This window comes from Saccopteryx bilineata, chromosome 9, assembly GCF_036850765.1.
Source record: "Saccopteryx bilineata isolate mSacBil1 chromosome 9, mSacBil1_pri_phased_curated, whole genome shotgun sequence".
NCBI lineage: Eukaryota > Metazoa > Chordata > Mammalia > Chiroptera > Emballonuridae > Saccopteryx > Saccopteryx bilineata.
In genome coordinates, this window is record NC_089498.1 from 45,205,200 (window position 1) to 45,232,361 (window position 27,162).

General features: G+C 51.7%; 3 protein-coding genes across 5 annotated transcripts; 1 reads left to right on the forward strand and 2 right to left on the reverse strand.

Annotated features, from left to right (window-relative positions):
- Positions 1-87: 87 nt before the first annotated feature.
- Positions 88-11,220, forward strand: NFKBIB (NFKB inhibitor beta). The gene is made up of 6 exons (XM_066243521.1): positions 88-345; positions 8,662-8,767; positions 8,846-9,173; positions 9,932-10,020; positions 10,112-10,369; positions 11,076-11,220. Exons 1-6 carry the CDS (start codon positions 167-169, stop codon positions 11,169-11,171), a joined length of 1,056 nt encoding a protein of 351 aa, XP_066099618.1. The 5' UTR covers positions 88-166; the 3' UTR covers positions 11,172-11,220.
- A 102-nt stretch (positions 11,221-11,322) lies between these two features.
- On the reverse strand, positions 11,323-15,190 carry CCER2 (coiled-coil glutamate rich protein 2). 2 transcript variants are annotated; one of them, XM_066242683.1, is made up of 6 exons: positions 14,425-15,190; positions 13,687-13,789; positions 13,497-13,537; positions 13,261-13,348; positions 12,319-12,854; positions 11,323-11,624 (listed from the first exon to the last, which is right to left on the reverse strand). In XM_066242683.1, exons 2-6 carry the CDS (start codon positions 13,757-13,759, stop codon positions 11,535-11,537), a joined length of 828 nt encoding a protein of 275 aa, XP_066098780.1. In that variant the 5' UTR covers positions 13,760-13,789; positions 14,425-15,190; the 3' UTR covers positions 11,323-11,534. The 2 variants fall into 2 exon arrangements, with proteins under 2 accessions (XP_066098780.1, XP_066098779.1); XM_066242682.1 differs by having other exon boundaries at positions 13,687-15,190.
- A 134-nt stretch (positions 15,191-15,324) lies between these two features.
- On the reverse strand, positions 15,325-27,157 carry SARS2 (seryl-tRNA synthetase 2, mitochondrial). Of its 2 annotated transcripts, XM_066242680.1 has the most exons (16): positions 26,737-27,157; positions 22,391-22,486; positions 20,709-20,738; positions 19,991-20,131; positions 19,857-19,911; positions 19,229-19,292; positions 18,885-18,990; positions 18,127-18,174; positions 17,777-17,885; positions 17,424-17,469; positions 17,252-17,339; positions 17,063-17,172; positions 16,229-16,322; positions 16,041-16,133; positions 15,887-15,952; positions 15,327-15,799 (listed from the first exon to the last, which is right to left on the reverse strand). In XM_066242680.1, the coding sequence occupies exons 1-16, from the start codon at positions 27,001-27,003 to the stop codon at positions 15,656-15,658; spliced, it is 1,557 nt and encodes a 518-aa protein (XP_066098777.1). In that variant the 5' UTR covers positions 27,004-27,157; the 3' UTR covers positions 15,327-15,655. The 2 variants fall into 2 exon arrangements, with proteins under 2 accessions (XP_066098778.1, XP_066098777.1); XM_066242681.1 differs by lacking the exon at positions 20,709-20,738 and having other exon boundaries at positions 15,325-15,799.
- Between the last annotated feature and the right edge of the window lie 5 nt (positions 27,158-27,162).

The following is a 27,162-nucleotide window of genomic DNA, read 5'->3' on the forward strand; positions in this document are numbered from 1 at the left end:
TGGCCATGATGCGGTAAGAGGCAGAGCGTGAGCGATTTAGCCTACTCTGATTGGGTAGATCGGGGGGGCGTGTTGGGGAATTCCCCGCAGGGCGGAAGCGCCAGAGTTCCAGGCAGAGCCCAGCGAAAGGCGGGCGGCCGCGGGGGCCCCTGAGCCTTCGGGGGCTATGGCCGGGGTTGCATGCTTGGGGAAAGCTGCGGATGCGGACGAATGGTGCGACAGTGGCCTGGGCTCTCTGGGTCCAGACGCAGCGGCCCTCGGAGGACCGGTACTGGGCGCGGAGCTGGGCCCAGGGCTGTCGTGGGCTCCCCTCGTCTTCGGCTACGTCACTGAGGATGGGGACACGTGAGTGAAATTTAGCCTGCCAAACTGGGCCGTATGCTACGACATCTGATTCCCTGCTAGTCTCTGATCCCGGCTTCCCAATCTCTCACTCCTAAATCTGATGCTTGACTTCTTGATCTCTAACCCACAAATCCTAATCTTTCATAAAACCAATTTCCTACCTAACTTTGATCCTAATCCAAACACTGGTTCTCAGTGTTCCACACGCCTTTCCATTGATCCCAGTCCTGAAAACTTTATTAGAATTGTAGCTCAGGTAGGCAACTCCTGACCTCTAACCTCCACAAATATGTATGGTTTTTGATCCTTCGTTCCTGATTTATGAGTATTAGACCTTGATTTCCGAAATTAATACTTGGTCTTTGACTCTTAGATGCCATCTTCTGAGAACTAATCTTCACATCTCACATTCAAAGAAAAAATTTGTAAGTGCCATTATAGCACGATTCTTCTATTAAGCAAACGTTTCAGGCCCTGTTTTAGGTGCTGCTGGTGATAAGGCAATGAAGAAAACAGACAAAAAATTAGGGGTATGTAGACAGAAAGACTGACAGGAAGTGAGGAAGGGATTGAAAAAAAGGAAGAAAGGAAGAAAGAAAGAGAGAGAAGGAAAGAAAAAGACAAAAAGTAAGAAAGAGAAAAGAGGAAAATGGCCAGAGAATAGTTAAATCCTTTGGAGACAAATCAAGCAGGAAAATGAGACAAGTAGATTATTTGGGGAGAGCATTCTGGGTAAGAGGGTAAAAAGAACAACACTGGAAAGGCCCAAGTGAGGGATTGTACCTGGGGTTTTTGTGTGTTGTGTTTTCTGCTGTATCTTATCCTCAGTGGCTGAACAGCACCTGACCAGTAGGTGGCACTCAATTAACATTGATCTCATAGAACCCAGTTGGCTTCATTAATTTTCTCTCTTTTTTGGTTTTCTATTTTATTGATCTTTGTTCTGACTTTACTTCCTTTCTTCTGCTTACTTTGGTTTAAATTCATTTTACTTTTTCTACTTTTTTAAGTTAGAAGCTGAGGTTATTGATTTGAGACCTTCTTCTCTATTATAGGTGGTGTGTGCTATAAATTTCCTCAAGCGCTGCTTTAGCATCACAACTTCTCATGTATTGTGTTTTGACTTTTACTCAATTCAGTATACTTTCTAATTTCTTTTTTGATTTCTTCTTTGGTCAATGGAGTAGTTGTTCATTGATTGCTTTTCCATATCATATGTGCCTTGGAGAGCTGGGGGGCACCAGCCGAGCTAGTGACCCCTTGGTTAAGCCAGTGACCTTTGGGCTCAAGCCAGTGACCATGGGGTCCTGTCTATGATCCCAAGCTTAAGTCAGCGATCCTGTGCTCAAGCTGGTGAGCCGGTGCACAACCTCCATAAGCCTGCACTCAAGCCAGCAACCTTGGGGCTTCACATCTGGGTCTTCAGTGTCCCAGGCTGATGCTCTATCCACTGTGCTACCGCCTGGTCAGGCCAGATACCTTTCTTTCATTGATTTTTAATTTAATTCCATGATAAACTGAGAGCATACTTTATATGACTTGAATCCTTTTAAATTTATTAAGATTTGTTTTATGGTCCAGAATATTGTGTGCACTTGAAAAGAATGTGTATTCTGCTTTTGTTGAGTATAGTGTTCCATTCCACTGTGTCCTTGGTAATGATTGCTGTCTACTTGTTCTATCAATTATTGAGAGAGACATATTGAAATCTCCAATAAGAATTGTGGATTCATCTGTTTCTCCTTGTTCTATCAGGTTTTGCTTGGTGTAATTTGACTCTGTTATTAAGGGAACAAATGTTTAGAATTATACCCTCTTGCTTCATTGACCCTTTTTTCATTATGAAATAACCTTCTTGGCCCTGGCCGGTTGGCTCAGTGGTAGAGCGTCGGCCTGGCATGCAGAAGTCCTGGGTTCGATTCCCGGCCAAAGCACACAGGAGAAGCGCCCATCTGCTACTCCACCCCTCCCCCTCTCCTTCCTCTCTGTCTCCCTCTTCTGCTCCCACAGCCAAGGCTCCATTGGAGCAAAGATGGCTGGGGCGCTGGGGATGGCTCCTTGGCCTCTGCCCCAGGCGCTAGAGTGGCTCTGGTCCCAACAGAGCGACACCCCGGAGGGGCAGAGCATCGCCCCCTGGTGGGAGTCTGTCTGACTGTCTCTCCCCGTTTCCAGCTTCAGAAAAATACAAAAAAAAAAAAAAAAGAAAAAAAAAAGAAATAACCTTCTTTATCCCTGCTAATATTCTTTGCTCTGAAGTCTACTTTGATACTAAAATACTGCCACCTGGCCTGACCAGGCAGTGGCGAAGTGGCAGGGGACCCCAAACTACAGCCCGTGGGCCTGCACACTTCTGGAAGGGGCACCTCTTTCATTGGTGGTCAGTGAGAGGAGCATAGTTCCCATTGAAATACTGGTCAGTTTGTTGATTTAAATTTACTTGTTCTTTATTTTAAATACTGTATTTGTTCTTGTTTTTTTTTTTTTACTTTAAAATAAGATATGTGCAGTGTGCATAGGGATTTGTTCATAGTTTTTTTTTATAGTCTGGCCCTCCAACGGTCTGAGGGACAGTGAACTGGCCCTGTGTAAAAAGTTTGGGGACCCCTGAGATAGAGCGTCGGACTGGGATGCGGAAGACCCAGGTTCGAGACCCCGAGGTCGCCAGCTTGAGCGACGGCTCATCTGGTTTGAGCAAAAGCTCACCAGCTTGGACCCAAGGTCGCTGGTTTGAACAAGGGGTTACTTGGTCTACTGAAGGCCCTCGGTCAAGGCACATATGAGAAAGCAATCAATGAACAACTAAGGTGTCGCAATGCGCAATGAAAAACTAATGATTGATGCTTCTCATCTCTCTCCATTCCTGTCTGTCAGTCCCTATCTATCCCTCTCTCTGACTCACTCTCTGTCTCTGTAAAAAAATAAAATAAAATAAAATAAAATACTCCCACCTGCTTTCTTTTGACTGACGTGTTAGCATGATACACCATATTCCACCCTTTTATTTTTAACTTATATTTAAATATTTATACTTAAAGAGTTTTTTGTAGGCAGCATATAGTTGGTTTTTGCTTTTTCAGTCAGTGTGACAATGTCTGCTTTTTAGAGTGTTTAGACCACTTATATTTAACTTAATTATTGATGTAGTTATGTTTAAATTTACTATATTATTGGTTTTATACTTGTCTCTTTTTTTTTTTTTTTCAGGGACAGAGAGAGAGAGTCAGAGAGAAGGATATAGGGACAGACAGACAGGAACGGAGAGAGATGAGAAGCATCAATCATCAGTTTTTCATTGTGGCACCTTAGTTGTTCATTGATTGCTTTCTCATATGTGCCTTGACTGTGGGCCTTCAGCAGACCGAGTAACCCCTTGCTCAAGCCAGCAACCTTGGGTCCAAGCTGGTGAGCTTTTTGCACAAGCCAGATGAGCCTGCACTCAAGCTGGCGACCTCGGGGTCTCAAACCTGAGTCCTCCGCATCCCAGTCCGACGCTCTATCCACTGCGCCACCGCCTGGTCAGGCACTTGTCTCTTTGTTTCCCTGTTCCTCTTTATCTTTCTTCTCTTAGTATGAGTACATTTTGTTCCACTGTATTTCTTTGTGTGTGTGTGTGTGTGTGTGTGTGTGTGTGTGTGTGTGTGACAGAGAGAGGGACAGACAGGAAGGGAGAGAGTTGAGAAGCATCAATTCTTTGTTGCAGCTCCTTAGTTGTTCATTGATTGCTTTCTCATATGTGCCTTGACCAGGGGGTTACAGCAGACCGAGTGACCCCCTGCTCAAGCCAGTGACATTGGGCTCAAGCTGGTGAGCCTTGCTCAAACCAGATGGGCCCACGCTCAAGCCCCAACCTCAGGGTTTCGAACCTGGGTCTGTGCGAACCTGAATCCTCTGCATTCCAGTCTAACGCTCTATCTACTGTGCCACTGCCTGGGCAGGCCCACTGTATTTCTTTGTTGGCTTTTTAGCTTTAACTCTTTGTTTTGTTATTTTAGTGCTTGCTGTGAAAGAGCTCTGGCGGCCTCCGGCCTCTGGGAAGAATCCGGCCAGCCACCTGCTTTTGTGTGGCTTTGAGCTAGGAATAGTTTTTACATTTTTAAATGGTTGACAAAAATAAAAATAAAAATATTTTATTACCAGTGAAAATCATATGAAATTCTAATTTCAGGCTCCAAAAATAAACTTCTGTTGGCATATAGCCCTACTCATCCATCTCCATATTGACAGTGGCGGCTTTGGCATCACCCCAACAAAGTAGAGTAGGTAAAATAGAGAGCACATGATTTACAAAGCCTAAAATATTTATCTGGCCCTTTACAGAAAATGTTTGCTGATCTTACTTTTTACAGTTTATAGTGAATAATTATTTTTAAAGACTTTACTTATTGCTTTTCTTTTTAATTTTATTTATTCATTAAAATTTTTTATTTATTTATTGATTTTTAGAGAGAGGGGAGAGAGAGAGAGAGAGAGAGAGAGAGAGAGAGAGAGAGAAGGGGGAGGAGCAGGAAGCATCAACTCCCATATGTGCCTTGACCAGGCAAGCCCAAGGTTTCGAACCGGCAACCTTAGTGTTCCAGGTCGACGCTTTATTGCACTGCGCCACCACAGGTCAGACTTATTGATTTTCTTAATGAAAGGTGAGAGAAGGGGGGTTGCAGAAGCATCAACTTGTAGTAGTTGCTTTCGTATGTGCCTTGACTGGGCAAGCACCAGGTTTCAAACTGGCGACCTCAGCATTCCAGGTCAATGCTTTATCCACTGTGCCACAGGTCAGGCTGTCGTGAACAACTTTAATCTCTGAGTGATAGTATGCTGCTTCCCATGGAATAGAAGAGCCTTAGGTATTATATTTCCATTTCTTCCCTCCTGGCCTTTCTGCTATTGTGGGCATAGGTGTGATAAATTCTACCATACATTGTTACTATTTTTGCTTAAACAGTCAATTATTTTTTAAAACAATCTTGAAAGAGACTTACATAAAAAGGAAGAAATTTTATCTGTTGATCCGTACCATTACTATTTTCAGTGTTCTTCAGTCCTTTGTATGGATCCGTACTGCATTTGATACCATTTTCCTTTGCTTGCAGATTTCCTTTAACATTTCTTGTGCTGTGGGTCTGCTGGTGATAAGTTCCTGTGGCTTTTATGTATCTGAAAACATCTGTATTTTGTCTTCTTTTTTTTTTTATTAGGTTAGAGGCAGGGAGGCAAAAACAGACTCCTGCATGGGTCCAACTGGGATCCACTCAGCAAACCCCTACCATGCAATGCTCTGCATGGCTGGGCCGTAGCTTCGTTGCTCAGCAACTGAGCTATTTTAGCGCCTGAGGCTGAGGCCATGAGCCATCCTTAGTGCCCGGGGCCAACTTTGCTCCAATGGAGCCATGGCTGCTGGAGGGGAAGCGAGAGAGAGAGAGAGAGAGAGAGAGAGAGAGAGAGAGAGAGAGAGAGAGATAAGAGAGGGGGAAAAGGGTGGAGAAGCAGATGGTCACTTCTCCTGTGTGCCCTGACCAGGAATCGAACCTGGATTTCCATATGCCAGGCTGACGCTCTACTGCTGAGCCAACCAGCTAGGACCTTGTCTTCATTTTTGAAAGCTATTTTTGCTGGGTTAACAAATTCTGGTTGGTCTGACCTGGGGTGGTGCAGTGGATGGGGTGTTGAGGTTGCCAACACCTGGAATGCTGAGGTTGCCAATTCAAAGCCCTGGGTTTTGAAGTCAAGGCACATACAACAAGCAAGCAATGAACAACTAAAGTAAGCAACTATGAGTTGATACTTCTCCCTCTCCCCCTTGTAAAATCAATAAAATAAAATCTTTAAAAACATTTAAAAAAGTTAAAAAGATTTTTTTATATGTTGATTTTAGAGAGGGGAAGAAACAGTAATGTGTTGTTTCAGTTATTTATGCATTTATTGGTTGATTCCTTTTTTTTTTTTTTTTTAGTGAGAGAGAGACAGGGATAGACAGACATGAAGAGGGAGAGACGAGAAGCATCAACTCATAGTTGTGGAACTTTAGTTGTTCATCGATTGCTTTCTCATATCTGCCTTGACCGGGGCTCCAGCCAAGCCACTGACCCCTTGCTCAAGCCAGCAACCTTGGGCTTCAAGCCAGCAACCACGGGGTCATGTCTATGATCCTGTGCTCAAGCTAGTGAGCTCACGCTTAAGCCAGGTAAACCCATGCTCAAGCCCGTGACCTTGGGGTTTTGAACCTGGGTCCTCAGTGTCTCAGGCTGATGCTCTATCCACTACACCACTGCCTGGTCAAGCTCAGTGGTTGATTCTTTTTTCTTTTTCTTTTTTTTTTTTTTGGCAGAGACAGAGAGAGTCAGAGAGAGGGACAGACAGAAAGGGAGAGAGATGAGAAACATCAATTCTTCGTTGTGGTTCCTTAGTTGTTCACTGATTGCTTTCTCATATGTGCCTTGACCAGGGGGCTACAGCAGACTGAGTAACCCCTTGCTCGAGCCAGTGACCTTGGGTCCAAGCTGGTGAGCCTTGCTCAAACCTGATGAGCCCACGCTCAAGCTGGCGACCTCGGGGTCTCGAACCTGGGTCCTCCGTGTCCCTGTCTGACGCTCTATCCACTGTGCCACCGCCTGGTCAGGCAGTGGTTGATTCTTGTATGTGCTCTGACCAGGGATCAAACTGCAACCTTGGCATATGGGGTTGACACTTTAACCAACTGAGTTACCTGGCGAGGGCTGTTATTTTATTTATTTATTTTTTTTAAAGTGAGAGACAGAGAGAGAGAGAGAAAGAGAGACAGGAAGGGAGAGAGATGAGATGCATCAACTCATAGTTGTGTCACTTTAGTTGTTCATTGACTGCTTCTCATACATGCCTTGACCGGGGGACTCAAGCCAAACCAGTGAACTTTGCTCAAGCCAGAGATCTTGGGCTCAAGGCAGCAGCCTTTGGGCTCAAGCCAATGACCATGGGATCATGTCAGTAATCCCATACTCAAGCAGGTGATCCCACACTCAAACTGGCAAGCTTGTGTTCAGCCTGATGAAACTGTGTTCAAGCCAGTCACCTTGGGGTTTTGAATCTGGAACCTCGGTCAGGCTGGCCACTGGTCAGGCTGGCCAGGGTTGCTTTAATATATATATATATTTTTTTAGAAAATTAAATAAAAGGGTGACATTAATCAATAAGAGTATATAGGTTTTAGGTAAATATTTCTATAGCATTTGAAGTTTTGATTTCGTTATATACTGATCACCCAAAGTAAAATCATTTTCTGTTACCTTATTTGTCCCTCTTTACACCCTTCCCCCTACCCCTCCCATGCTTTAATATTCTTGTTTATAATTCTAATATCTAGATCATTTCTGGATCAACTTCATTGGTTGATTATTCTAATTGTGGGTCATGCATTCCTGCTTCTTTGTATGCCTGATAATCTTCTTAGATGCCAGACATTGTGGATTTTACCTAGTTAGGCTGGTTAGTTTTGTGTTCCTGTAAATACTCTTATTATTCTGGGATACAGCTAAATTGCTTGGAAGTAGATAGCTTCTTTTGGGGTTTGCTTTTATGGTTAGCTGGGTCCTGTATAGTGTTCCATGTGCTGCTCATTATTCCCCACTACTGGGGTAAGACCTTCTGAGATATTTTACTCAATGTCCTATGAATATGGGTTTTTCCTAGTCTGGGCTGGTGGGAACAGGCACTATTCCTGGTCTCATGTGAGCATATTTCTCTAATCCTTTTGGAAGATATTCTCCTGGACTGGGGTAGTTTCCTCACACCCATGCCCTGATCATTATCTTCTGAAACACTCAGGAGGCCCCTCTGGAGCTGTCTGGGGTCTCTCCCTGTGCAGCTCTCCTCTCGGGTTCTGTCTTCTGACTCCAGCCACCTGGCTGCCCCAGACTCAGCTCCATCTCCTCTCCTCATGCAGTTTGCCAGCCCTGCCTGGGTTCCCTCTCCCTGCAGGGTGGCTTGGGAATTCTCAAGAAAGTAAGCTGTGGTAGCCAATCAAAGGGCTCACCTCGTTTTTTTCCTGTCTCTCACTATCATTCATTGCATGACATCCAGTATCTTGAAAATTGTTTTGTGTACTATGTTTTGTCTGATTTGTTGGTTGATTCAGATGGGAGGAAATCTGGTCCATGTTCGAGAGGTGGTAGAAGTCCTACATTGATTAAACAAATTTTCTGAATTAAGTATGACCATTCAGATTCCTGAAAGCTGGTTCCAGAACTGTGGTCACAATGGCTAGCACACAGTAAGTGCTCCATGTTTGTCGAATGAGTGAATACAAGAGTACTTGACCTCTGCCTTCTTCCCTGTCCTTGTCCTCAGGGCACTGCACTTGGCAGTGATTCATCAGCACGAGCCCTTCCTGGATTTCCTTCTAGGCTTTGCAGCTGGCACTGAGTACCTGGACCTACAGAATGACCTGGGCCAGGTGAGCTACTAGACAACAGTGTAGGGCTTGGGGCCATGATTCTTGGTGCCTCCTAACCCTTGCACTCTGCTCTTGCAGACAGCCTTGCACCTGGCAGCCATCCTGGGGGAGGCATCCACAGTGGAGAAGTTGTATACGGCAGGCTCCGGATTGTACATAGCAGAGCGTGGGGGCCACACGGCGCTGCACCTGGCTTGTCGCGTGGGGGCACACTCCTGCGCTCGAGTGCTGCTCCAGCCCCGACCCCAGGGCCCCAGGGGAGCCAACACCTACCTCACTCAGGGCCCTGACCGTGCCCCTGACACCTGCCACACCCCTGTTGCCTTGTCTCCCGAACCTGACTTGGAGAAGGAAGAGGATGAGAGTGAGAACTGGAAGCTGCAGCTGGAGGCTGAAAACTATGAGGGTGAGGGTCCACAGTCACTGAGAACGGCCAGGAACAGCGCCTGGCTCTGGGCTCAGCTCTCCTGACTCAACACACAGCCCCTTGAGAAATAAGAGGCTTCAGGGACCTAGGCTTTGGGACCAAAGACTCCTGCTCAGGCCCCAGATTATTGAGAATCAGCTGTGTGGGACCCAAGACCCCCACCCAGAGGCGCCAGATCACTTGAGACCCTCAGGCCTAGAGCTACTAGGCCAAATCCAGTTGTTGGGCCCATTCTCCCTAGTTGGAAAGCACAGCTCACCTCTGACACCCCCTCACTCCCAGCCATGGGTTCCAGCACACCCAGGATGAGGGCACTCAAGGCCCAGGCCCTCTGTGAAACTCCGGAAGCCCAGGTCTCAGAGATTGACATCCGAGTTGACATTAGAGTTCAGAGACAGCCTCTCCAGCCAGTCCTCGTGGGGAAAAAGACCGTCTACCCAGGGCCCTGGTGTCTCAATCTCAACTCTCTCATCTCTGAGCCCAACAACCCGGGACCAGGCCCTTTGACAAAGGGACTGAGGTCACAGGTCCCTTTCAGTTTTCAGGGCCAGCATAAGTCCACCTGAGACTTATGCATTTGTGATGCAGGTGCCTCTTTGACATACCTAGGAATTCAGGAGCCAGACCCCAAACTCCAGTCACCCTCAGGCCACAAAGCCCTCCCCCAGGATTATGGCATTGGGTAGGAGTCCAGGCCCCTCATCCCCTTTGTTTGACATCAGTCACTCTGTCCCCAGGCCACACGCCACTCCATGTGGCTGTCATCCACAAAGACGCAGAGATGGTTCAACTCCTCCAGGAGGCCGGAGCTGACCTCAACAAACCAGTGAGCTGCCCCCGGGAGAAGGTGTGGCAGGATGGGGGTTGTCCCCAGAGCGGGGCAGGCCCTCCTCTGACCTCTCTGCTATACCCCATAGGAGCCCACGTGCGGCCGGAGCCCCCTTCACTTGGCAGTGGAGGCCCAAGCAGCCGATGTGCTCGAGCTTCTCCTCAAGGCGGGTGCTGACCCTGCCGCCCGCATGTATGGTGGCCGCACCCCACTGGGCAGCGCCATGCTCCGGCCCAACCCCATCCTCACCCGCCTTCTTCGTGCACATGGAGCCCCTGAGCCTGAGGATGAGGACAAGCCCGGTCTCTGCAGCAGCAGTAGTGACAGCGACAGCGGGGATGAGGGCGTGAGTCAGGAGGAAAGACTGGGTGGCCCCGCTGGGAGCCAGGGTAGACAGGCAGGTGGGAAGGGGGACAAGAGAATTAGGCAGTGCATTGAGATTGACCATGGGCTACTGCGATTAGAAGACTCGGGTAGGAGTGCAAGCAGTGCAGGTGACCGGGACAGGTGTGGCGGGGAGGACTTGGGCTGTGGTGGTTGAGAAATTAAGGTGATGGCAGAGGGAGAGAAAAGACCTTGGTTGTAGTGATTGGTAGGTAAATAGGCAGCAGTATTTACTGTGGGGGTGATTTTGTGGAGAGGGTTGGAGAACTCAGGCTGTGGGAAGATGCTCTTGGGCAGCAGTGGGGAAAAACCTTAGCCAGCAGGGAGGGTGGTCCTTCGGAGAATCCAGGCAGCTGCGTTGGGCAGGGGATGATGTTGCAGGTGGGGGCTGAGGAGTCTGGGTGAAGGCAGAGGGAAGAGATGGAAGAGGGAGATCTCCGCGGCTGGGGCTGCTGCAGAGCTGGAGAAACCACCAGGTGGCGCTCCAGCAGCAGTGGTGGGAGAACACAGCTGACCTTGCAAACGGTGGGTGGACGAAGAGCAGGGAAGTTGAACGGTAGGCCGGGGTTTCAAGGCAAGACCCAGTTTTTCAGGTGGGTGGGAGAAACTGAGCAGCGGGCAAGGTGGCAGCCACCTGAACCCCTCTGCCTGGCCTCCTCTGCCCCCAGGATGAATACGACGACATCGTGGTACACAGTGTCCAGAGCCCAAACCGGCTACCTCCTATCCCAGCTTTAAAACCTCTCCCTGATGACCCCATCTGACTTAATTGTTAAAAGAATTTCCAATTTAATAAAATCCCAGTTCTGACAACCAGGGACTAGATTGACTGTTGCCTTCCCAGTCCTCCAGTTTACTCCTGGGCTCCATTCCTCCAAAACTGAGTGCTACACAGTGAGGCGTGGTGGTTTTCTTGTGCTTTATTCACTCAAAAGGGTTGGAGTAGGTTTCATGGGTGGTAGAGTGTTTCCTGAGTCAGTCTGAGCCCAGTCCCTCCACCCAGCTCAGACTTGGACCCCAGGACTGGTTCCAAGGCACACCCTTCTCCCAGTCCTGCAGGCTGGGGAGTGGAGTGGGACACCAGGTGAGGCGGGGGCTTTGGGGTTAACAGTCCATGGGGTCAGGAGTCAGCCCGCCCTCCTGAGCTCCTCCCCCAGCATCGCAGTCACCCTCTTCAGCTCCTCTCTCATGTGCTCCAGTCGCTCCACATCCTGCGCCTAGTAGGATCAGAAATTGAGTGGTCAGTGCCCATCTTCAAAGGCAGGTCACCTCAGTTGCCCATGAATGTGGGCTATGTCAGCTTGCACAATGGCAGCCAGCAGTGGTCATCCTGGTCATCATGGACTGTGATGGTGACCCCAGTGGATGCCATAACCCTAGAAGAGTAATGTTGACCAACATGAGCAGTGGTCAGATCTATGGCGACTATCAGCCAACAGGTGGCTGCCACCTTGCCCGCTGCTCAGTTTCTCCCACCCACCTTACAGACACAGGACTGGCAAAGGTGCCTAACTTGGATGCCATGACCTATTTGGGAGATGATAGCCATTTTGGTTCCTGCCATCAATCGTGGAGACATCTCTTTCCTGACCCAGCAGTAGTATCCATCTATATAGTTCAGTGAACCAGACACAGCAGCCTTTTCATGTGGCCAGTTTGCTTGTCAGGGACTAGCAATGGTGGCTAACTCAGGCGCTTCTGTGCTGTAATGGGGCCATCAGGGTTATTGGAGTCAGAATGGAAACCATCCTGGTCAAGCAGAGGCCCTGCATGGACGTTGCTCCCTGTTCCTGGTGTCAGTCCTGGTCACTCATGGTGAATCTTGCTGTTTATGGCCCAACACCGGTAACTGTTTGGTAGGAACTCCACTGACGTTTGGTTTACCCTGTGCTCATTGCCTCCTCCACTTACCTCCTTCTCTGAAGCCTCTTCCTTCTCCTCTTGCTTGGTCTCAGTTTCTGGCTGCTGCTGCTGCTGGTGGTGGTGGTGCAGCGAGTCCTTGTGCCCCTCTCTTCCGCCCTGGGTCCCCTGCCACAGGCTGTGGCCACCACCCAGCACCTGCACGCCCTTCTCCTCGGCAGCCTCAAACCGGGCTGTCTCCTCATCACTGGCCTGCTCTGCCACCCGCTTCTGGAGGCCCCCTCCATCCTCGAGCCGCTGCTTCCACAGGCCCTCAAAGGTTTCTATGGGCCCCCTCTTCTTTTCCTCCTCTTCCTCCTCCTCCTCCTCCTCATGGTCCTCCTGATGAAGCCGGCTGTGGAGCTGCTGGTGGATGGCCTGTTCCCGCACCTCGGACTTGTGGGTCCTCTGTGCTGCCTCCTCCTTTCCCTCATCCCTCACTTCCTGGCTGGACCTCATCTTTCCAGCCTCCTGCTTCTTGAAATCTCCAAGCAGCAGGCCTTTCTCCTCAGTGGACACAGAGCGGTGGGGTTCTGCCTCACACATCTCTGGCAGAAAGAGAAAGGGCGCTCTGAGCAGCCAGTTGGGAAACAGATCTAGAGGAGTTCTGGGCTGCCTGAAGTCCCACAGGGGGACTGTCCGGGTTGGGAGAGGAGGTCAGGTGCCAGGGATGTTCTCTGCCCCTCTCCTGTACCTCTGCCGGGAGCCCCAGGGGTGGGCTGTGGGCCAGGCTGGACATGCTGGGAGAAGCGAGGGGCACGTGGACTCGCTGCACCACCACCAGCAGCCAGAAACTGAGCCCATGCAAGAGAAGGAGAGGCATCTGAGAGGGAGGTGAGTAGAGGAGGCAAGGGAAGCTCTGTGACAAGAGAACACGCTGCAGGCGGCCCTGGGCAGAACCCCGAGTGGGCTGGGGGCTCCCAGAGGAACAGGAAGGAGCCTGGGCTCCCTTACCTCTGTGGAGGAGAGCCGTGCAGGGGCCTCGCTGGGCCTGACCCAGCGTCAGCATGTCTGTGACCACCTCTGCCAGACAGCGGGTCAGCTGGAGGTGAAGGGTCAGACAGGAGGTTGTGGGTGGGCAGATCGGGGTAAGGAGAGCAGTTGGAGGGGAGATGATTGTGGAGGAGGCTGGGCAGGGGCAGGCAGAGCCCCAGGGAGATGAGGTAGGGCAAGGGATCCACACTCCTTACCTCCTCCTTGGAGGGTCTGGGCACCAAAGGAGCAGCAGAGGCTGTGGAGGGAGATGGGAACCAGGTTCAGGACCCCAGCGCTGTCCCCAGTGCTGATCCTATCTCCAAGGGCACCTTGGTACCCAGTCTCCTCCGCAGCCCACCCGCCGGACTGGCCACCAGGGTGCCCTCTCCTGTTTCGGGTACTCACACTCCCTCAGTAGCAGCACGAGCAGCAGGGCCAGCGGCAGCAGCAGCAGCACTGAGGGCCCGCGGTGCTGCATGGTGCTGCTTCCCGACCGGGGTCCTCAGCACTGTGCAGACCGGGGCAGCAGTTCCTTATAACCCGAGCCCGGGGCCGACAAGGGAGAAATGATGTCCAGCACCCCCACCCCGCCCGCGGCACGATGACAGCTGTGTGCTGCTGACCTGCCTGAGACCCTCAATTATTCATGGGGACCCACGTTCTGCAGCTGCTCCCCTCCCGCTTCTGGCGTCTCAGCACCAGCCTGGGGAAAGAGAGGTCTCCCCAAAGAAACAAGGTCTGACAAGCTTATGGTCTCCCTGGTAGGTGGGCCTAGGTTCGAATCCAGAAGCAGCCACTTCCTGACTGACCTCAGATAACTTTTACCCTTCCTTGGCCCAGCTCCACAGCTACCAGCTCTGCAGCCCTGGGACAATTGCTTAACCTCTCTTGAGACCTGTTTCTTCATTTGAAAAATAGGGTCCATGACAATCTACTCCACGGGTGAGGCTTGACGGTGAGAATTAAATACAGGAATGTGTGTATAAACTAACGTAGGCAGTTCTGGCCACTGGAAACTGCTCAGGTCGGAGCACCACCCTCTTCTACATCCTGAGGCTGCTGTAGTGAAGGAACCGGGCCCTGCCCTGCCCTCCTGGAGCAGACATTTGAGAAGGGGGTGACAGACAATACTCAAATAATCACACGTTATGCAAGGGAGGAGGGGACTGGTGCATCATGTGCATGTGGGCGTAGATACCGGATACTTTGTGGCCAGGTCAGGGAAGTCCTCTGAGGTGACACCTTGGCAACAGCCTGAGTGATAAAATGGAAGCAATCACACAAGATCTGGGGGAAGGGGAGCCCGGGAGGGGATGAGCAAGCCCAAAGGCCTGAGTTTGGGATGGCCAGAGCGTGACACAGACAGGGAGGGTTGAAGAAGGAGGCAGGGAGCAGACTGTGTGGGGCCTCATGGACCACAGTGATGACGGTCCTATCCTGAGTGAGCTGGAGCCACAGGAGGGCTGTGAGCAGAGTGGACATACCCTGATGTCGGTGTCACCGAGTCCCTCTGGCTGTGTGTGGGGGACAGGAGCAGGGAGACGGCAAAGAGGCTGCATGACTTTCCACCTGGGAGAGTGGTGGACAGGACCAGGAGGAGCTGGGGACGAGAGAGGGCAGGTCTGGAAATATCTGAAGGTGGAGCTGCCCGGGTCTGCAGAGACTGGAAGAGGAAACGAAGACCTGCGGGGCTGTGGCCTGCGGAGCTGGGAAGGTGGCTCCATGTGCTGTGATGAGCACACTTAGGGAAAGAGCAAGTCTGGGTTTTGCCTTTCATGCTGCCTATTGGCCCCCTACCTGGAGATGGGGACCGAGGGGTGAGGTTGAAATGGGTCAGTGCAAGGTGCCACTGTCCCAAAGGGGAGGCCTTGGCATCCTCTCAGTTTTCCAGTGGTCTCCAAGCTACCATCCATGTGCCCGGGGAGCTGCTGGGTACTTCCAGCCATGGCCCCTTTGATGAGTTAGCACTTCTGAGCAATTGCTTAGCACCCACTGCATGTCGGCCAGGACCATCTCCCTTACTCAAAGATCCACAAAGGACATTGTTCTGACCATTTATTGGGGACCTTCTGCTATGCACTGAGGGAAGAAGGAAGGAGGCATGGAAGCCTCTCTCCTCCCCCCATCCCTAAAGCCTTCAAGTCTTTAGATATCCTGCTTCCCAATACAGGTTAGGACCTCCAATGACAACAGGGTCACTGACTGATTCTGAAGAAACAAGGGAGGAGAAGTGGACCCTGGAGTCCACAGGCCCAAGGATGAAGCTGACACAGGGAATACAGATGTCAGGACAGGCTCAGGACAACAGGTCCCAGGGGTTGAAGGTCCCGAGCTCCAAGTAGTGACAACCCTGGTGGCCAATGAAGATGAGTCCTCAGCTCAAGGCAGGCTGGCCTGGGAGCTTGGGCTTCTGGCGCTGGTTGGGCCCGATGTACTGGAGAGGCACATGGGTGGGGGCTGTGATCCGATCGGTGCCAAGGTAGGGCTGGAGGGCAGGGGGCACGAAGACCGAGCCATCCTGGGGACAGAGCAGGCCTCAGGATGCTGTCACTGCACTAGCCCTCTGCCATCTGCCCCTCTGAGTGTGACCCTTCGGCCCCCTCACCTTTTGCTGATTGCTCTCCAGGAGGGCGATGAGGAGGCGGGGGACGGCACAGGCTGTGGCATTCACCTGGGAGAGAGGCACACTCAGACTGAGTCCTGTGCAGCTGGCCCTGGGGAGGGGCTGAGCTCTGTGGCGTGGGAGTGCGGGCGCTCACGGTGTGGGCAAACTGCAGCTCCCCAGCCTCTGTCTGGAACATGATGTGGAGGCGGCGGCTCTGGAAGTCCGTGCAGTTGGAAGCACTCGTGACCTGGAGAGGTGGGGGGGGGGGGGCTGAGAGCATCAACTGTGGGAGCCAGCGTTGTCCTCCTCCGACCCTGTGTCCCCACTGGGGCAGGGGCTCACCTCGCCAAAGCGGCCCCGGCCTGGCATCCAGGCCTCAATGTCAAACTTGCGGTAGGCAGGGAGGCCCAGTTCCTCGGTGGGCATGTCCAGGACCCTGGAGCCACGGAGAGAGACCAGGGGAAGGCCAGGGTGGGAGAAAGAGGAGAGAGAAAAAATGGAGGTGACAGAAGGTAGCTAAAACTGTGGGCAATGGAAGTAAAAAAGGAGATAGTGGCAAAGGGGACACCTCCTTGAGGCAGGAGGTAGTGATGGGGAAGGTCCCGGAGGACCAAGGAGGTGACGGGAGAGGAAGCCAGGGAGGAGGAAGAGTATGTGGCTGTGTTTCCAAGCTGCTCACCATGGCCAGTCCCCCCATCTGTCATAATGGCATCCCAAAGTTTTCTAATGGGACACCCAGAGAGAAAGTCCACATTTCTCAGCATCCTTTGAAAGCTACATGTGACTGATGGTGAGAGGGGAAATAGGTTTCCAACATCCAGACATCCCCTTAAAGGGAAGGGGTGTGTCCGTGTCCTCCCTTCTCCCTGGGTGGTGAGAAACTGGCTGGGACCACAGGAGAGCCAGCCCTCCAGGGATGGGAAGCAATAGGAAGGATGGGGCCTGCGTTTCAACCTTGGGCACCCTGCGCTCCTCACGCTGCAGTTATAGTCTCATGCCCCTAGTCAGGACTTCAGAGATCACTAGGCAGACAGATAGCCTATGGATAGTCCTAATGCAGCAAAAAGGGGGCAAGGGGAAAAGTGGGGAAGATGTTCAAAACAGGGGAGCACCAGCCCAGCATCTACCTCCTCTCTCCCCTCACCCTCTGCGTCAGCCCCCTTCCCCAATCCGCACCGGAAGTGCAAGCCCAGCTCTGTCAAGATCTCCATCTGTAGGGACAGAAACTCCTCCAGCAGCTGTGAGCTCTGTTCCAGTCCAGGGCCTGTCACCCCAAACATCTCCACCTGGGGCAGGGCAGGGGGCACAGGAGTCAGGAGACCCTGGGCTGTTGGGGTACCTCCCCCAAGTCCCTGCTATGCCCACCTTGGTGAAGTGGTGGACTCGATACAGCCCCCAGGGCTCCTTCCCCGTGTCTGTTTCTGCCCGGTAGCAGGTACTGGAACAAACCATCCTGGGGAAACGGGCGATGAGGTCACGGAAGGGGGAGACAGTGTCACAGGAAGGGATAAGGGCTACGGGAACTGGGCATCATCACCTGATTGGCAGGTCCCTGAAGGCCACAGAGTGGTCCATGAAGTAGCCTGGGAGGAGAGGGGGAGGATGGGTCAGCCAGGGCCGCCCTTCATCCGTAGGAAACTTTTGTGAAGATTAGGAACGTCATCCCCTCTGGCAGACACAACTTCATGTCAGAGCCTGTGGCTGGATGCTCAGCGTGCAGCTGTGCAGTAAACGACCTGCACAGCTGTATGTGCTGGCCCTGGGGTTGCTGAGACATCCCGGGCAGGCCATCACCACCTCTCAGGATGCTCCAAGTTGTCCCCTACAATTCCTGCTCTGAAGACACTGGCAGTGTCCTCACCACCCACCTGACCCTAGGCAGGCGCTCACCTGCAAGCCCCACCTCCGCTGTCCCGGCCAGGTTGAGGTCTTCAAAGCGGGAGGGGTCAATGTTATAAATTTGAGATGGGTTGGCATTTGGTGTCATCCCGCAGCCTTCCTGAGGAGGCCAAGCTACAGAAGTCAGGGGACAGGTAACCACAGCCTCCTCCATTTTGCAGTCACAACCCCTGCTCCTCCCACAGAAGCATGTGGAATCGCCCTGGTCTCCTTATTCCATCCTGACACCTCAAGCCAGCCCCAGGGCAGCCTCCTGAGAGGCAGGCCGGTCTCCCTGTCTGGGGCCCGCCAGAGCAAAGCCCGGCACACAGCTTGGCACAGAAAACAGAGCCCTCACTCACAAACACAGCTCCCCGGAGAAGGTCTGGCACCGTCATGGGGGTGAAGCCCTGTGCGGGGAAGGGAAGGGGTGAGAAGCACAGCCAGGACCCCGCCAGACCTTAAGCTCAGGCCTGAAGGGACACTGTAGATGGGCCAATAATACCTCCTTGTCACTTCACAGTCCATTCCGGTTCAGAGGAAATTGAGGGAGGCCTGAGCAGCGGGGCCTGGAGCTGGCCCCAGGCCCTGGTGTCCCTGTCACGGGGACCCTCTTCACGGTTTCCACACCCAGATCATACCACAGTGGGCAGCCAGAGGTGTCATTCAATCACGTCCCCCACCCCCTGCTTCAAACCTTCCATTGCTCTGCAGGTAATGTCCAAGACCCTCACCATGGCTAGTGTCCTGGGCACTCAGCCCCTGAGGACCCCTCTAGTTTCGATGGGTGCCATGTTTTCCCAATGCTCCCTTTATGTGGCAGGCAAGCAGTGAATGCGGTGGTTACAAGTACAGGCTCTAGCCTGGAGCCCACACTCGCTGTGAGGCCTTGAGCTACTTATTCCCCTCTCCAGGCCTTAATTTCTCCATTGCTAAAGTGGGGATAATACTAGCACCCACCTTATTAAGTTGCCATAGAATTAAATGTGTCAGTGATACCTATAAAGTTCTGAAAACAGTGACTGGAACAGAGGTCACATCTCCTTCTCATTGCCTTGAGTCTTCTGAGCTCAGCTTCAATGTCACCCCCTCCGGCAGCCCCCCGACCCTTGGTCCATACCCGGTGGATGAGCTTGTTAAGTGTGAAGTTGACCAGGCCATGTTGCAGGAGGGCTCCAGCCCCACGCAGGTAATAGGAGCGGTGGCCAGACACATGGGATAGGCGCCTGCGAGACAGATGGGCAGACCAGCAGGGACACGTGGGCCAGAGCTGGGAGGGGGGCACAGAGGGACTCGTGCACCCTGGGGCAGAGGCCCAGCTGCCAAATGGTACTAGGCATCAAACATTCAAGTGGGGCGTGGCCCTGGTGGTTCTACATCCCACACTGGGCCGAGGGAGGCAGAGCCAGCAGCCAGCTGTTGGGGAGGGAAAGACTGAGCGGGAGGGGCAGAGAGGGGACTCACTTCTGACGGATGATGTCGAGCTTCTCAGCAATTTCCAGGTGGCCCCGGGGTTGGAAGGAGAAAGCTGGATGTGATGAAAAGCAATAGGGTAAAGGGGGGAGGTTGGGACAGAGAGAAAGAGGATCGGAGAGACAGCGGGAAGGAAAGGCAGTGAGAGAGGAAGAATGAGAAAAGAGAGAAAGAGACACACACAGAGAAACAAAGAGATAGAGGGAATAAGATGAAGAGAGAGATGGGAGCCATAAAGAGATGGAAGACAGAGGCAGAAAAGGAGAGGAAGAGAGACAGAGAAAAAGAAGGAGACACTAGATGGGAGAGAGCATCAGAGAGAGGGAGACACACAGAAAGCCAGGGAGGAAAAGCCTATGAGAGACGTGGCCAAAGAGAGACAGATGGACAGACAGATACACGCAGGGGCACACACAGACACAGGGTAAGAGCGACTGCTGAGGTGGGGGAGAGAGAATGAAAACAGCACAACCCACCGAGAAAGCCTCAGCAGGAGCCCAGAGAGGCAGAACAATGGAGCCACCTCCCGCAGTACCTGGGCTCCTACAGATGTCAGCACAGCCCCAGACCCAAGACGCCCTGCCCCAGCCTGGGGACCCTGGGCCTGAATGTGGCCTACCTGGCTTGTCTCCGACTGTGTGCAGCACTCGGGCCTGGCTCTCATCCCCAACAGGCTGCGGGGAGACAGAGGCATTACCAGGGATGTGGTACTAGGCAGGCCCCTGGCCTCCCACTGCCCAGCATGAAGCTTACCACATCTGGGTGGGTCTGGTTGGGCAGCCTCAGCGCCCGCAGGTAGAAATGCTCCTCAAGCAGGGCCTCCTTGGGGTACAGGAGCATGAGCTGCTTCCGGAGCTCCCGGCCATGTGTCCGCAAACTCTGATAGTGGGGATCCTGGGGGTAGGACGAGCAGGGTCAGTCCAAGACAGGGTCAGGGAGTCCCTCACCCAGTCTGACCTGGATACTTGCTGGCAGGACCTTTGTGGTAGACATTTGTTGTCTCCTCTTCTGGCTCAATATCCTTAATTTCTTTTAGGAAACCTACCTTCTTCCCTCACCTTCACATGGCATGTCCACGGGGACAGGACTCAGGCCTAGATTACTGGAATATTCCATTGCCTTGGCCACAGTGATTGGCTCAAAGACAGGCACACGACACAAGCCAAACTTATAAGAATCCGCCCCAGGACTATTGCTGGAGCAAAGTGGTTTTCTTTGTACCCGACCCTGCCTCCCTTCGCCCAAGGGGGAAAGCTAGTCTGGGAATAAGAGGGAAGCAGAACCAAATATTGAGCCAGGACCTGGATGCAACTGTACCTGAAACTCAATTTTCAGTTTCATGAATCAATAGAGCCTGGTTTTGTCTTCTCCTTAATCCTGTCTGAGTTGTCACATACAATGGAGGAATCATGACTGATATGACCTGCTGCCCACCGCCCACCAGGGATAGGACATCAACTCCGAGTAGTACCTGCTGCACTTGATTGTTGTCCTGGCTTACCTGGGCAGAAGAGACAGGCAGGGTGATTAGGCTGACAAAGTTTGGGGCGGGGAGGAGGAAGGTTAAAAAGTCAAACAGGGCCAGGGGATCTGAGTTCCTTGCTTTGCCAATGCCTGGCTGGGCCCCTCCTGGACTATGCCTCAGTTTCTGCCAGTAAAGCGGGAGTTTCGTGCCTGGCTCCATGCAGAGGGCTCTCACATGATCCTATTTCTACATAAACTACTCCACAAGGTTGGCACCAATGTGACCCCATTCTGTAGATGAGAAAACTGAGGCTCGGAAAGGTAGTCTGTGAGCATGTATTTGGAGGTCTGTGACCAAGTGCCACTACAGGTCAGGCTCTGATGATACTCTGATACTCTATGATGCTGAGCAGCAGAAGGAATCAGACACACCTGGGTCTGAATGCTAGGTGATGACCAGCTGTGTGCCTTTGCGCAAATTTCTTCCCCTCTCTGAGCCTTGGTATCTGCATCTGTGAAACGGGATGACAACAGGACCTCCCCGGCAGTCTGTTGCATGGCTTCCCTCAGAAGATGCACTGGCACTCACTGACCACTGAGACCACCTGTGCTGCCCCTGTGATGCATGCGGCCCAGGTCCTGGCACACATACAGCAGTCGGTCCCTGGGAGATGTAATCGGTGTTGTGAGAGACCTTCGTGCAGAGTAGTGAAAAGCAAACCCAATGCCTGCATGCAAATCCTGCCTCTCCCACTTCCTCGCTCCTGCGGCCTCCGTTTCCACAGCTGCAGAATTGGGTTTGTACTGTCCCTGTCCCAGAATTGTTCTGAGAATGGAGAATAAAGAAAGCACCCAGAACAGTGCCTGGCACAGTGATTGCTATATAAATGTCTGCTATTACTTTTATGACTATTTTTGAGCCCTCTGTGACAAATACTGCTGGCTGTCTAATTCAAACTCACCTGCCCTCTTTCCTCTTTCTCATAGAACCTTGACTCAGTTTGCCCTCCCAGTTAGCCTGGAGCTCAGGGAATGTGGGCGGCTGAGGCTGCCTCTGGCTGCCGGCCGGGGTGGGGTGGGGCTTCTGGGCCCACGAGAAGTGGACTCTGCTGGAGGCTCCAGAACAGGTCTCCCTGCTCTTGGAAAAGGCATGCAAGCCAGAGAAGTCCCATTTTCTGCCTCTAGCAGAGCCACTGTACTGTGGCAGCCATCTTGGAAGTGTGAGAGGAGAAAACTGAGGGTAATTCACTACAGTGAAGTCATGAATGGAGAGAGAAAGAAAGAACCCGGGTTGGGGATGCTGGGGAGCCACTGATTTATCAACCCCAGGGACACTGGGCCCTGAACAGTTTTTTTTTTAATTTTTTAAATTGATTTTATCAAGAGAGGATGGAAGGGGGGGTGGAGAGAGAGGGGGAAGTGGAGAGAGAGAGAAAGAGAGAGGAACATAGATCTGTTCCTGTATGTGCCCTGACCCCGGATCAAACCAGCAACTTCTGTGCTTTGGGACCACACTCCAACCAACTGAGCTATCCAGCCAGGTCCCGGACAGCTTGTTATGTGAGGTAAGGAATGTCCACATCCTTCAAGTTCCTTAAGTTGGGTTTCTCATTAAAAGCAGTCAGAAAAAAAGGGGGGGCAGCCAGAGACCCCCCCCCACACACACACACCTAGGACCCCTGTCCTCACCAGCAGGGCTCGCACGGCCTCAGCCACGGCCTCCTTCTCCTCCTCCAGCCTCCGGATCTGCTCCTGCAGCTGCCTCAGCTCCTGCCACGTCGCGAGCTTAGGGTGGATACAGCAGGTAAAGATGTGATGTAGCCACTGTTCTCTGCCCCCTCTGGCTGGAGCCTCACCCCACTGGCCACCTGGACCAGAGGTGGGGTGACCCTCGCTGCCTCCGGAAGCCATTCTTGCCTCCTTCCCTTCAGTCCTAGGACATCTGATGTTCTCCTTCTCAGACCCTTTGGATTGGATGATGGACCCTAAGGAGAGCTGAACAGGACAACATCCTAGGGACACAGAGCAAGGAGATGAAAGGACCTGGAGCTGAGGGACATGGAGCTGAGGCCCCTGCCAGCACTCAACTCTTGACTCCCGAGTGAGAGCAAAAGAGCATCTCTCCTAGGGGCTGCCACAGCAGCGAGCCCTGCACTCTCCAACATGGGGGTCAGGAGGGGCGAGAGACCATGCCCAGCTCTCATTTCTTGGTCACTGTACATATTGCCATGCAGGCCCTCTGGGAGCAGTTTCCCTTCAACAAAATGGTATTGACACTGTCCTGTCCTGGGGCTGGAAACCTGAAGGGGAGGGTGAGCCACAGGTCGCTACTCATTTGGTAGCTCCTCCTGGATGTTCCCTGGACACTTCACGTTCACCATGTGCAAGGGTTACTCTAGGTAAAACATCTCCCCCAAATCTGCTTCTCCTCCTTAGGGACAGCTCACCAACTCCTGTCCCCCACCCCAAAGCCCTGGGCCTCCTCCAGGAAGCTAGCCCAGCCATGAGGCCAGACACCATGTCTTGTCCTTTCTGCCTTGTGAACATCCATCAAACCTGTCCTCCCCGACTCCCTCCCCTTCTCCTGGTCACCCCAGATCCTGTCGTTTCCCACAGGGATCCCTGTGTGAGCCTCCCGGCCTTCAGGCTCACCCCCCTCCAATCCAACCGGAGTTCTTACACAATTCCTCTCCCACCTGAAAGCACCCACAGCTCCAGGGTCCCCAGGAACAAATCACATGCCTTGCTATTGCCTGCAAAACCACATGCCATATTCCTCTTTACACTTTATGCCCTAAAGAAGTGTTTTTCAAGCTTTGGGATATGATTCACTAGTGAGTAATAAAATTATTTTAGGATTGCTAAATCAGCACTTCAAAATATTATGGTAAATATATATCAAATTTACCATTTTGGTCACTGGGGTTTTTGGGGTTTTTTTTTTTTCTTCTTCTTTCTGAAACTGGAAACGGGGAGAGTCAGTCAGACAGACTCCCGCATGTGCCCGACCGGGATCCACCTGGCACGCCCACCAGGGGCGAAGCTCTGCCCACCAGGAGGCGATACTCTGCCCCTCCAGGGCGTCGCTCTGCTGCGACCAGAGCCACTCTAGCGCCTGGGGCAGAGGCCAAGGAGCCATCCCCAGCGCCCAGGCCACCTTTGCTCCAATGGAGCCTTGGCTGCGGGAGGGGAAGAGAGAGACAGAGAGGAAGGGGGGGGGTGGAGAAGCAAATGGGCGCTTCTCCTATGTGCCCTGGCCGGGAATCGAACCCGGGTCCCCCGCACTCCAGGCCGACGCTTTACTGCTGAGCCAACCAGCCAGGGCCTTTTCGGGTTTTTTTTTTTTTGCTTTTTTCTAAAGTGAGAAGTGGGGAGGTAAAGAGACTCCCGCAGGTGCCTGACAGGGATCCACCCAGCATGCCCACTAGGGGGTGATGCTCTGCCCATCTGGAGTGTTGCTCTGTTGCAACCGGAGTCATTCCAGCTCCTGAGGCAGAGGCCATGGAGCCATCCTCAGCAGCTGAGCCAACTTTGCTCCAATGGAGCCTTGGCTGCGGGAGGGGAAGAGAGAGAGAGAAAGGAGAGGGGGAGGGGGAGAGAAGCTTCTCTTGTGTGCCCTGGCCGGAAATCAAACCTGGGACTTCCACACACCGGCTGACGCTCTACCACTGAGCCAACTGGCCAGGGCCAGAACTCCCTTCCTTTTTAAGGCTGAACAATATTCCATTGTGTGTGTGTGCACACCACATTTTGTTTATCCATTCATCTGTCGATGGGCATTTGGGTTAGTTCCACGTTTTGGCTGTTGTGAATAATGCTGCCATCAAAACGAGAGTAGAAATATCTGTTCAAGTCCCTGCTTTCAATTCTTTGGATATATCCAGAAGTGGAATTGTTGGATCACATAGTAAATCTATGTTAATTTATTTATTTTATGTTTTTAAATTACTGATTTGAGAGAGAGAAGGGAGAGAGGGAGAGAAAGAAACATTGATTTGTTATTCCACTCATTCACATATTCATTGGTTGATTCTTGTATGCGCCCAGACTAGGGATTGAACCTGCAACCCTGGCATATCAGGATTACGCCTTAACCAACTAGCTACCTGGCCAGGGCAGTAACTCTGTTTAAGTTTTGAAGGAATTGCCAGACTGTTTTTCCATAGTGGCTGTAACATTTTACATTCCTGCCAACAATGCAGAGGGTTCCAATTCCCTATATCCTTGCTAACACTTGTTATTTTCTGTTTTTTTGATAATGGGTGTCAAAGCCAGCACTTTTAAAATTAAATAGAATATAACAAAACATAAGAATGCATCACATCTAGTAAGTACAAGAATTGTTAATAAACCATTGCCGGTCCCTCTACTTGGGACACTCTTCTCCCGTTCCCCTCACTAACCTCACTCATCCCAGATGTTTGCCTAATGCCACCTTCTCTGAGAAGCCTTTCCAGTACTGTGTTCTCTACTCTGTCTTCACAGCACTTACCAGGGATTAATTTTTTTTTTTCTAAGTATATGAACATTTTTTTAAATTATTTTTATTTATTTATTCCTTTTAGAGGAGAGAGAGAGATTGAGAGAGAGAGAGAAGGGGGGAGGAGCAGGAAGCTTCAACTCCCATATGTGCCTTGACCAGGCAAGCCCAGGGTTTTGAACCAGCAACCTCAGTATTCCAGGTCAATGCTTTATCCACTGCGCCACCACAGGTCAAACTAATTTTATATATATATATATATATATATATATATATATATATATATATATATATATATATTTTTTTTTTTTTTAATTCAGCGAGAGGAGGGGAGGCAGAGAGACTCCTGCATGTGCCTGGACCGGGATCCACGTGGCAAGCCCACTAGGGGGCAATGCTCTGCCCATCTGGGGTGTTGGCTCCCTTGCTCAGCAACTGAGCTCTTCTTGGCACCCAGGGCCAACTTGCTCCAATCAAGCCATGGCTGTAGGAGGGGAAAAGAGAAAGAAAGAGGGAAAGAAAGAGAGAGAGCAAGAGAGAAGCGAGAGGGGGAAGGGGTAGAGAAGCAGATGGGAGCTTCTCCTGTGTGCCCTGACCAGGAATTGAACCTGGGACGTCCACACACCGCCGACGCTCTACCACTGAGCCAACTGACCAGGGCCTATATGTTTTTAATTGTATGTTAAATATCTCTCTTTCACTAGACTATGAACTCAGATTGTCTCGATCATGAGTAAGCATAGTGAGGTAGTTCAGACTGGCTTCTGGAGCCAAATTCTCATGCCACTTACCAGTTACATTTGGGGCAAATTCATTAACTTCTCTGAAACTTAGTTTCCCCTCTGATAAAATGGGGAATATAATGGCACATACTTCACAGGGTTGTTGAAAAAGCTAAATGAGGTTAATATGTATAAAGCACTTAGAACAAAATGGTAGGGGAGTCCAAGAGACAGCTGCAAGGATTTGGGTTCCCTGCTCTCCTCAGCACCTCAGCAGGGCCTAGAAATATGATGACTCTGGTTCTTGTTCCCCCCAAAGTAGTATTACATGAGTGCTAAGTATTTTATTGTTATTTACCACCTATTCTCAACACCAGGAACATGTATAGGTGCTCCTTAAATATCTGTTCATTAATTAAATAACCCTATTTAACTGCCCGCTCTGCGTGGGGCAGATGCAGGGCTCCACCTCTTCAAAGGCAAGAACCACTCCCACTCTCCCACTTTAGTCAGATTCATATCTCTGTCCCCTCTTTGCCATTGGATTTGGCCTTAGGATAAGCCTGGCATGAAGTTGAAGCACAGAGAACACTGGCACCAAGTTCCGAGCGCAGAGGAGATACCCAGCAGGCTTAACGAAATAGGAGTATAACAGGACTTCAGCACTCCGTGGACAACTGGCACATCCGTGAGAGTCAAACACAATACTGGCTACACTTGGGAAAGAACTAACCCTCCTGCAATAAGACCGTCCCGTGCTCGAGTGCTTTGCAAACCCATTCGTCCGTAAAGCGAACAGCCCCAAGACGGCTGACCCGCGCAAGCGCACTCACGATAGCCGGCAGATCGTCCGGCCGCAGCTCCCCCTTGCGGTGCTCTAGGGTGCGCGCGGCCTCTTCCGGGCATGCGCACAGCGGTTCCATGTCAAGTTGAGGGAGTGCGCTGTAGCCCTCGCGCGCGTGCTCGTACAGGAGGTTCCGGTCTCGTCTCTCGGTTGTGAAACTTCTTCTTGGGCTCTGGATGCATACGCAACCTCGCTTGGGCTGGAGCCCTCGGCAGGCCACCAAAGACCACAAACGCCGCGCTATGGACGCAGCCATCTTGGCCGGGGTGGGGATTAGGAGACACACACCCTTCGTCCCGCCACTCCAGCGTTTAGACCAATAGGAAAGCGTTCGCCCTCCTTGGGAGGAGCCACTCAGACCCCTGGAAGAGGTGAACCGTCCCGTATCTCAAAAAACGGTTCAATGAGGAAAGTT

Excerpts from the sequence above, each read along its gene's own strand:
- NFKBIB (XM_066243521.1), top strand. The coding sequence starts at position 167 with ATGGCCGGGGTTGCATGCTTGGGGAAAGCTGCGGATGCGGACGAATGG. Across the intron at positions 346-8,661 it reads GTCACTGAGGATGGGGACAC|GGCACTGCACTTGGCAGTGA; the intron begins GTGAGTGAAATT and ends CCTTGTCCTCAG. Across the intron at positions 9,174-9,931 it reads GGAGGCTGAAAACTATGAGG|GCCACACGCCACTCCATGTG; the intron begins GTGAGGGTCCAC and ends CTCTGTCCCCAG.
- CCER2 (XM_066242683.1), bottom strand. The coding sequence starts at position 13,759 with ATGCAGCACCGCGGGCCCTCAGTGCTGCTGCTGCTGCCGCTGGCCCTG. Across the intron at positions 13,349-13,496 it reads CCAGACCCTCCAAGGAGGAG|CTGACCCGCTGTCTGGCAGA; the intron begins GTAAGGAGTGTG and ends CTTCACCTCCAG. Across the intron at positions 11,625-12,318 it reads AAGAGGCTTCAGAGAAGGAG|GCGCAGGATGTGGAGCGACT; the intron begins GTAAGTGGAGGA and ends TGATCCTACTAG.
- SARS2 (XM_066242680.1), bottom strand. The coding sequence starts at position 27,003 with ATGGCTGCGTCCATAGCGCGGCGTTTGTGGTCTTTGGTGGCCTGCCGA. Across the intron at positions 20,132-20,708 it reads ACAACAATCAAGTGCAGCAG|GATCCCCACTATCAGAGTTT; the intron begins GTACTACTCGGA and ends TCCTACCCCCAG. Across the intron at positions 16,323-17,062 it reads GAGCTGGGCTTGCACTTCCG|GGTCCTGGACATGCCCACCG; the intron begins GTGCGGATTGGG and ends CCGTGGCTCCAG.